General features: G+C 39.7%; 1 protein-coding gene across 5 annotated transcripts in view; it reads right to left on the bottom strand.

The window, feature by feature from the left end:
* Positions 1–10,917, bottom strand: part of LOC115242733 — a 238,973-nt gene that overhangs the window by 36,560 nt on the left and 191,496 nt on the right. For all 5 annotated transcript variants that reach the window (XM_029819250.1, XM_029819249.1, XM_029819251.1 and 2 more), the window contains one exon: positions 3,542–3,680. In XM_029819250.1, coding sequence (XP_029675110.1) covers positions 3,542–3,680 — 139 coding nt within the window. The remainder of the gene's footprint in view (positions 1–3,541; positions 3,681–10,917) is intronic.

The raw sequence follows: 10,917 nt of genomic DNA, 5'->3' as shown, positions 1-10,917 counted from the left end.
TCTCCCTCTCCCTCTCCCTCTCTCTATTTAGTATTAGCCATTTTTAATGTTAATTATAATAAAATTATAATAAAATTTCCTGCTAACTGTTAATTTTCTGAAAATAATTAAAAAAACAAGGTAGTATATATTAAAAATGTATAACTTTGTCTTTATTATTTGCTTTCATTATATTGTCTTATAAGACACAATATAATTATTTTATTTTATAATACAGACATAAATCAATAAATTTTCAGAAAATTAACCGTTAGCAGCAACTTTGGTAAATATAGCGAATAGGGGACCCAAACTTACAAAGTACATGCTACATTGTAAACCGCCTCGCGAGGGCGGGGGGGGGGGGGGGGGGGGGGGGGGGGGGGGGAGCTTGCTGATTGGGAAGCTAATCACGCGCTACTCTCCATTACATTAATTAAAACTTAGCTCTCAACTCTACTCGGCTTCCACGTCACCCGCCGCTCCATCCGCGTTGTCCTTTTCTTCCTCTCATCCTGCTTCTATTCCCACGATCATTTTCTCCGCTCGTTCGTCTACCTATCCACGTATGCCACCGCTTGTATATAACGCTAAGAAAATCATGGTTGCTTCCAAGGAGCGGATATGAATAAACAATGAGCCTGTTCTGTCATCATTTAATAAATAGTTGCATTGCTAAAATCGATACGATCGTTGGGAATGACTGTCTTTTCTTTCGCACTGTCGTTACTTAAATAAAGTTCTAATATTTCTTGATTAAATAATTATAAGTATAATCTATTTAATAAAAATTGTTTTTTTTTGTTACACAAATAAAAAGATCTTAATCAACAAATGAGATTAATCCATTTTTCCAAGGAACTTAGCGTTTTGTTCAATTTTTAGAGATAAGAATTTAAAAAGATTTTACATTCGACAAAGAAAGGTATTACAAAGTTAAAGTATTGTATGAATGAAAAGAGTCTAATAAAAATACTGCTATTAAGACTTATTTAGTTTGTGTTTCCTATCTATTACTCGCGAGAGTTTTGCTTTCAGAAGTTGCTCCCAAGAGGCTGCACTCTCAAATGGATACCGTTTGAGAATTACTCTCAATTCAACGTCTACCTTATGTCCCCATGTCCCATAGTGATTTACTGTTGAGACTTGTTCTCAAATTGCGAAACTCCAAAGCTTAAAGTACACAAATTTTTAACTAGATATATTCACCTGAGAATGCAAAAATATATCGATTCCCTCAAATTCTACATATATCTTGTATGTTTTATATATTGATAAATAATCTCCTATATATATATTGACGGCTATAAATATAATCGTCTTTTTTCATAGTATTTGTACAGTCGATATAAATTCAATAACAAGAATCGCGAATATATATCGCCAGAATTAATCCGCGAATTGGAGCGTTTGTTACACAAAAAAATTTGTATGTTATAAAACCGCTTTGCCCATCCGGCGAAATCCCTACTCGACCCAATTCGTGGGTCGTATATCCGTGAGTCTCGTAGAAATAGGGCAGAACGCGAATTGCAAATAAATAACATTGCATCCCGTTGATAATGATATCTATATCGAACGTTGAATTACACCTATTATACGCGCGCGATATCAACGAAAGGAAATAGATCGTTCTCGCGATTCTATCGCGAGATTCCACCGTCTATTTTTCTTCGCTCATACATTCATCTTCCCAGGAGAACCAATAACGACCGCGAAAAACAGCTTCTTTGCTCGCTAATGTTATTGCCGCACGTTCAATCAAGTCGAGCCGATCGACACAAGTGCTCGTGTAACTATACGACATCCGATATACATGATAGCCTGCGATAGAATATCTATAAATCGAGACTACATCGGATTGGTTGGAAAATTAGCTTAATAATCGACTGAAAGTTTAACTCTGAACTATGAACATTCTATCGCAGGACATCTCGTGTATATATATATATCGACCGTGCATATTATATCCGATCGAAGTGGACCGCACTTTAACTTTACCTTCGATGAGAAGGATATAAAGGAAGGGGATTGGGAGGCGATAAACGGTAGCAAAATTGGAAAAAGTGCCGATCAAACAAAATTAATTGGGTTCTCTGCAACAAAGCAACTCTCGCTTCGAGCGAGAACGAACCGATTCTGAGCGCTTCTCACAATCAGTAAAAATCGCGAACGATTTCACCCCGGAACTTTACTTTCATTCGGATGGGCTGCGCGATATCGTTTCTGTAATTCTAACGCGGGATAAAAGATCGTGTTTGACTAGAAACTACGGCGAAAGTATACAGACATATGGTACGGTTTATTCCGACGAAATATAACATGTGGATCTATGTACACGCGACGTGCGAATTTTGCAAAAAATGTGCAAATGGAAATATAGGAAGAATTCTGGTTACGGAAAAGCACACGATCGGTCCAATGAAAAATGTTTTCCTTTCCATAACGTGACCGGAGAATTCGTCGTTTCAATTATTTTCCAACGCTGTTGATACGCGAGTCGGAGAAACACGGCGATACATGAGATATAATCTCGTTATATACAAATGAAAAGTTTTTTTCGCGAAAATATCGAAAAATATTTGAATAATTCATTTCGTTAATTTTATATATCAGCTACAAACAAAAAAAAAATATTTCTCTTCTGTTTTAATTAAATTTTACCTTATTAACGTTAATAAAACATTCGACAATTATATTTAGTGCGAGATTTCTTGGACCATTAATCTTTAGTAGAATCTTTCGTAAGGTATCATATAAAATGTAATACGCTCTGAATAATATAAAATGTCGCTCTACGTTTTACAAATCACTTTTTCACGAAATGAGTCGCGCAAAGTCTCCAGGAGGTAGCTACTCTGGGAGTAGCTACGCGATAGTTAGCGCGCTATAGCGATCGTAATTATAACTTACACGCGGCTTTATAACGAACTGAAAAGCGGTGCTTTTTCGCGCGGCGGACCATGGGATGGAAAACCGAGAGGCCGGCAGTTCTCGTCAGTTCGCCCCCGGGGCGCTCGTTCGCGGAGCGGTTTCTATTTAACATTTAGTCATACGTTCGCGTACTACATTCGTCGACTACGCATTCGTCGTAAATCTCATCACCGTATACACACACGTGAGGCACAAATACGGCAGCGGACGGTAAAGGTAACACATATATCGATATACGAGAGCCACGCGTGCGCTGCCGGATCGCTCGTTCTCTTCGATCTCAAAGCCACCCCTGCTCCGGTTTCACGGATGGAATTTCAGGAGAAACGTTTTATACGGTGAGTGCTCCCTCTCTCTCTCTCTCTCTATCTCTATCTATCTATCTATCTATCTATCTCTCGGCTGGCACGTCGCCTCGAGCGCTTTGTCGGAGCGCAGTTAATTAATAAAAGCTGGAAAGAAGGGAGCGAGCACGGGAGCACCCGGGCGTTGATTCGCGAGAAGGAAGAGGAGAAAGGGGTGCGAGGAGATACGATGGGAGGTACAAAAGGACAGAATACTATACTATCGTTTCATATCGTTCGATCGGTCAGGCTCCACTTGCAATTCAAACGAGAGGGATACTCACACGTCGTGAACGAGAAACTTGTCGCCACTTCTCTCCATGCAGAAGCCCTTGCTGGTGATTTCGGAGCCGTTGACGGTCACCAGATCCGTGTTCCCGGACTGGAACCACCGGCCGTACCACTCTTCCGGGAACGTGCAGCCTGGAACAGAAGAGACTGTTAGAAAGAGGCAGATTCGATCGCTGCCTGCGGGCGATATACTCGCTTAGTCAGTCGACAAGTTTTTAGATTTTAATCTGAGAATCTGAAACTGTCCGCGAGCCGGAAACGCAAAACAATTCATATAGTCGTGCTCGCTACGATATTTTTCAACCCCGGCGGGCTTGTACGCGTCAGGGTTACCTTTCTTCAACAATCCGGGGCTAAGGGGAACGTAATGAAACAATTGTAACTGGTGTTTCTTTTCCGTTTCTCCTATTCTCTCGGAAACAAACCGCGGAAAATGTCGAGATCCGCGGAATTATTTTCTCCGCGAGACGCGGCGATCGCGCGAGCTGAAAAGTTCGTGTTTTTCTTCCAGTCGAAAGAAGAAAATACGTGCTAGTGTGTAATGTTACATCAGAGGAAAAACGGCTATAACCTGTTGTCTATTGCGATGATCCGAGCTGTAAATTGAGTGCAACTGGAGGGCTGTATTTATCCGTAGGTTATATATAGTTATAAAATATGAGCTTTATATCGAACGTAATACGATAATTATTCGCTTCAAATCCCGGAATTTAACATATGTGAAAAGTAGAACACACAGAGAAATATAATTATAAAATAATACTGTCCTCGAACGATTTGATAAGAATAGGAGAAATCGCCGTTTCTTCCATACTTTTAAATAATCAAAATGGAGACTTATTGTCAAACAGTTGGGGTGTTGCTTCATCACTGCGGAAGAGTTTTTTATCTCCCTCGCCGGATGGCCGTCTTTACCGCCCGGTTTTTCATGAGCCGCGAGCGTAAATCCGAGATTCCGCGAATATTTCGGATTCCCCTCGGCAACGGAGTCCGCCGCGAGCTCAAACGAAGTTGTAAAAATGGAGAATCTCCTTAGAGAGATCGGATTATCGTGAAAACGTGAACGAGCGAGAGAGAACTGATTTCCTCTCCTCGTCGCGCGCGATCGTTTATCCTTCTAGGTCTTTCCTCCATCTCTCTTTCTCCTCTCTCTCTCTCTCTCTCTCTCTTCACGTTTGCATCTGTAGAAACGAGGATTACAACGAGGAGCGACGTCGCGATTAAGCATTGTTTGCCGGAAGCATTTTGCATTTAATAAGTCCAAGTGTTTCGGAATCCCAGATGAGCGGAGAATCGACAGAGGGAAGAGACGAAGCTGGGAGAGAAAAGGGTGAGGGTCGGGGTGGGAAGGGGGCAGGAAAGACGACGAGGAATCTTGCGAATTCGCTATAAGAATATACCGACTTCCCCCTTCCGCGACTGTGTTTCGAAGTTGCGAAAACGGAGTCGATGGAAACGACAGCAGATGGGATTTATTAATATTCGAGAGAGAGAGAGAGAGAAATTCGAAAGAGAGAAATTGACATTTTGTGCTAAAGCGACCATGTGAGTCTCTCCCGCGTTGTTCCTCTCGCTATCGAATACCGGATTGGTTCTGGACACGCTCGGTCATTATCACGGCTCTTAATTTCCAACCCGCTCCCGTAGATTACGTTCGGAGAATTGCAACGCGTATCGAGTATCCCCGTAGGTGTCTAATAGCAGGTGTATCGCATGACTGCGTTGTTTCCAGTCGCGATTGCGTCTTCAGTTACAAGTTACATCAATGTAATGTCTATAAGCTCTCTACTCCGCGTTCTCAAAGAATATCCATCTCTTCATTAATGATAATTAGATCAAAGATTATATGTTATCTGTTATTTTTCTAGCTTACAACATTCGAGAAAGACATAATTAGCAAAAAAGATTAAAGTTGTGTTTTCTACAAAATTATCTACTTGAATGAACTTATTTACTTAAAATTATTTTAATTGTCAAACTTTTCTACAATCCAAAAGCAAGAGCACAACGCATACTTCTTTACCCGAGCCGAAATTTTTCTCCTACTTTCGAGGTATCGGCGACCTTTGCCGGAGACTGGGAGAAAGAATTAAGGAAAATGAAGAAAAAAAATGAACCCAAGGAAAGAAAGTTGAGAGGAGAGAGAAGGCGAGAGGATGGGATAAAGAGAGAAGGAGAAAGTAGGCAGCCACAATATAATTAACGGAAATTGGAGTTAGGTCAGAAAGCAAAGTTATCGGGGAGAGTTTCGTCGGGAGAGCGCACGGCAACCATTTCGCGCAGGCGGACTAGCTTTTTCCGGGGCAGCCGCTGATATAATTACTAATTAATTACCGTTGCTACCGCGCCGCCGCGCCGTTTCGGCGAGCGCGCTTAAAAGGACACTGTACGAGAACAGGGAAACGGAAGTAACTATAATCTACCTCCCAGATGGCTCTCTGAGTGAAGTGATATTCTACGCATCGAGCCGACGCTTCGGTCCATTATAACAGCTTGTCGATGCTGTCTCTGGACTGCGACTATTTCAATAATCAACGTCACGCTTGGCCCGATAGTCAATTCTTCACGACACGACAAAGTTTCGCCGCAAAGCGTGCCGTACGATTATTTTCATTTTCAAGGATGACAAACCTTTTTTGTTTCCCCGCGAGTCGAGCTTGAGAGCTCTCGCAAACTTAACGCGATATATCGACACGTGATGGAAAGCGATCTGGCTATAAAAGCCGTTTCAGGAAAGTCATTTGAGAGATATCCTTGCAAATTTCAATTTTTTTTCCTCGTCTTCCCTATTCGTTTATTTCCTTTATTCCTGCTATAAAAGGTCTTCGTGCAAATTCTCACCTTTCTGTAATTTATTCAAGTAGAGAAATAACGAATACAGCTTGTATACCTCGGTATCTTACGAGCCCGCGGGGAATACCATATTGCCCGGCTCGCGGGACATTCTTTACGTCGATGCTTTTTTCGCGACAGCAACACATTTAATGTCTTTACGTATGGTACGATCTTGTCATAAAGATCGCACCGCGGGAGAACGATTCTAGGAAATAAGAGCGGATTAAAGCTCGGACCCACCGAGAGAAAGAACTCGTATTTTTCCTAAACTGCGCAAACTTCTTCACAAAAAGGGGAAGTCGATGCTCGCTCAAAAAGAAGAAGCTTGCGCACTCGCGTAGCGAGATAGAGGGATCAAGTGCGTTAACCACGAAAACGACCCACGAACCACCGGGTGGGAGATCCGTGAAATCGATCTCCCCCAGGATCAAATTATTGTTCTTGCTATCTCGTCCGTCGACGATAAAATCCGTGAGATCGAAATATTCTATCGGAGGGGATCTGTTTCGTTGTTATAATTCAACATTGTTGGAAATTGAAAGATAAACGGGGAGAGGGGGAAAGACTCGATCAATAATGATTATTTTCGGGGGGTTGATGTGTACGAAATTATACAAGAATATGCTTTATAACGGATAGAAATCTTCCCTGTAAGAGCTTTTCATCTTGGTATACTAATATTTGCTTGCCATTATTTTATTTTAATTTAAGCTTTTAGTTTTTAAAAGTCAAAAAAACCTGCTTCTAAAATATATGTAAAATTATAAATTTCTTAAAATCTGACGAAAAATAATATGGAAAGTCTCGTAAAACGCTGCGTCTTACTTTGTTCTGTGGCAATTTCTTTTACCATTTAATGGCCAGGACTACATCTGTTTAAATTATCGAAAACTGTAGAATTATATATTATAAATAAAGCTAAAACTTTAATAATTTATAAGTTTCTATGAAACAACAATTTCACACATACAAAATTCACATTTGTATGTTATTTTCTGTAAACATAATATTTTATAATCCCCGTATAAAATTTTACTTGAAATAAAAAATCACTATTTTTAACAAAGTTTCTTAACTATTGTAAAATATTTTATAAAATTCTTATCATATTAACCACAGCATTGATAAAGTAAAAACAATAGATTTATATATTAAGGTATTAAAATTAATTTGAGCTGTATACAATTAATTCGTAATTATATCTTTTACAATTTTTAATTTAATTCTTTTTATTTCAATTCGGTTTTTTTTTATTCCTCGATAAAACATTGCTGGAAAAGCTTAACAATAAATATCAACAGCGAAGTAACATCTTACAAAAAAAAAAAAAAGAAAGAGATTCGTACAAATGGACTTGGAGATATCAAAAGTATCTTAAAACTTGATAAAAACTTGGAAACTCACGTAGCCATCCGTCGATCAATTGATCATCAGAGGAGTTAAAAAATAGATTATCGAAGAAGCACGAGAGGAAAAAGAAAGTGGAAAACTACATATAGAGATTAGCAATTTATACTTAACCGACGTTCGCGAATTATTGAAAAAATCACTCAAGTGTAAGATACTTCGAGATAAACTTTTTACACGGCCCAAGATATAACAACAATAATTCAGTACGTCGTATATAGTACTCTACAATATATCTCGCTATCTCGAGAATATACTCAAATAAAAAACAGATAGAGTATCGTCTCTTAAAAAAAATAAATAAATAAAGATACACATAAAGTTTATAAAATTGTAGCAATCGTCAAATACGTGAAACAAAAATTCGCAAGAAAACGTAGCGTGAAACTAATAATTTATTACGTTTCTGGGGAAAAACACAGACACTCATCGATTGTTTTCGAGTTAGGGAGCCGTGACTTTCTCTCTCCAAACGATTAATTCAATTTTTCTGTATACATTTGCGCATACCTACACGTCCTCGAGCATCTATCGCTGAGAATGATCGGGTTTCGGATGAAATAACTTGATTAAAATAATCTATCACCCGCTAGTGACAGCGATGATTGGCTATCTCAGTTAAATATGATGGAGGGGCCATCTCTGTACTCGCGCACATAAGCGTCCTATATATTTCTCTCTCTCTCTCTGTCTTTCTTTCTTTCTGTCACTCTCTCTCTTTCATTCCGTCGTATTCGCTCGCTCGCACAGTTAGCCTGATATTTTCTCCTGGTTACCTCTCCACCTCTGTATCGACAGAGGCAAATTGATTGGTAATATGTGGGCACTGCCCATCTACCAACCTCCGTGACATTTACCAACGGAAATGCCCCGTTTTTTCCGATATCCGAGCTTGAAAGAGTCGCTGAGAGGGCTTTTACCGTAGGAAATGAATATTACAGGAATGGATATCGTGCATCGGCACCTGGCCGACGATATTACAACGTTCGCGAACATATACGTACAGTTATGGCGACTGAAAACACAAAAAAGAGCATACGCGTGCGTCTAGAACAGTAGTAGTAGCGCGATGAAGTCAGACATATGCAAGGAACCTTTGCAGAAAGCTACAGATATATATAAAAGTTTTTCATAAAATATCAGTAAATATACATGCCAAACATACAACATGTATTACTTACGTATATAAATATTTTCGTTCCAAATTAATATGTCCGAAATTAGCGACCAGAAAAAAATAGCTTCTCACTGATATCAAACTTGCGTTTATAGCGTTCAAGCGGCTAATGACAAAAGTTTGAGATACATACGTAATAAAAAACAATTTGCTTGATCTATAGATATTTCAATCTCGTGAGCGGTGCATGCAGACTGCGATTATTGCCATATATGTACGTCAGCGAGTGATTGCGTGCACATCGTGCGTGCAAATGCCGCGGGATACGTCCTTCCGAGAAACACGTCAAATATGAGTGACAACGTCCTGCACAGATATATAGGAATTAGGGGAGCGTATTGGAAACCGATCGATGTATATACGACCAATGAGACAGACCGAAGACGAATGTGTCAATCATCTCGAAGGGATTGTACATGACAGCGGTCTTTGGTTTATTCGAAGACATATCTTTTAGTAGTAAGTCTTATTGTCTCTCTCTTTCTCATTCTTTCCGTCTCCTTTTCTCTTTCTCTTTCGAATTAACAGTCTGTAATTGTGTGTGATCAAGAAATGTTTGATTTCTATAAATAAATGCATCTTTAATCTAAATTTTTATCATAATGAATTCAAAGATCTTTTGAATTGATAAATATTTTTTTAAAGTTAGCAGAAAAAATGACAGATTTTGTTCAACGTCTTGTATAAAGGTTGATTTTTCGTAAGAAGGAAAGTTGGATTCCTTCTCTTAAATCATATACGTATCAACAAGATATCCTTTTTCACGGCAAGAGAAGCGAGGCAAAAAAAGAGCGAAAAAAAGAACATTTCATCTCTATTACAAAAATTTCCTCTACCAAGCTCTACAAAGTAAATATTTAATTAAATACAAGAAAGACTGAAATCCCCACGCGAGTGCAAACGCGTCTATATGGTTATATGGAGTATGTGTATGAGTACGAGTGCTCGGGTGCGCTTACATGTGATCAATATATAACCGGGTCAGTGATTATCCGAGCCTTTGTTGCACGTTTTCTATTGTTATTATACGTTTAAAGTAGTTTCCGGAACAAAAAATATTTGCATGCCGCGAGACGTGAAATGGGAGCGCCTAACGTTATTAACGGCGCGGATAAAAGAAGGATGCCCAGGATTTTAATATAAAAGAGCGGACGAGAGTTCCGCCGTAAAGATGTTTTTATAACGCGTGTTTACGTAATGCGCCTTCAACGTGAAGCGGCGGAGTAAAATTGCATTCATTCAATTCCTAAATTCGGTTGCGGAGCATCCGGTGTATGTAATCGCCGTCATCAACATACAAAAGCGCGCGCTCTGGAAACCTGGATACCATATGAGAATTACTCGCTCCATTGTCTTGCAAATTATTTTCCAACGGGGCGAAACTGTACGCGGAACATTAGAGAACGGTCTCGTATTTTATAAATCCACATTAATTAAATTTCAGCGTGTGCCGCTTTTCACCGAAACTTCCGTGCGTTATGCGTCGCGCGGAATAAAATTTCGCATTTCATCTGTGTGTGCATGTGTGTGTCATGTTTCCGATAAATATTCATTTTACCATGATTAATTCGAATGGCATTTACGAACGCTTGTTCGATTTTATCGGTACGGCTAATATGCAAAAATTTATTCGATCGAAATTAGTCGCATTTGACATTTTCGGAGAGAGAGAGAGAGAGAGAGAGAGAGAGCGTCCGGCCGATTTTGTCCGCCTACTTAAGATCTGGCGTTTCAATTTCGCGATATCATCGAATCTCGTTGATAGGTAGTATTGTGCGCGTAGCCGACGCGTCACATTTCCCAGGAAAAACCATTTTCCGCTCGGTGAGACTTTCGTCCTACTGCCGCATGCGGCGTATTATAAATTGAGATAGAGAATCCTATATACACGAATAACCGATGCCGGGGAACTGTTGCTGGGGCGGATTCGGCGCACCCGAAAACGATTGT

The sequence above is a fragment of the Formica exsecta genome, unplaced genomic scaffold (assembly GCF_003651465.1).
Source record: "Formica exsecta isolate Colony F162 unplaced genomic scaffold, ASM365146v1 scaffold62, whole genome shotgun sequence".
NCBI lineage: Eukaryota > Metazoa > Arthropoda > Insecta > Hymenoptera > Formicidae > Formica > Formica exsecta.
Note: the sequence above shows the minus strand (reverse complement) of the source record. Positions and strands in the feature narration are given on the sequence as shown.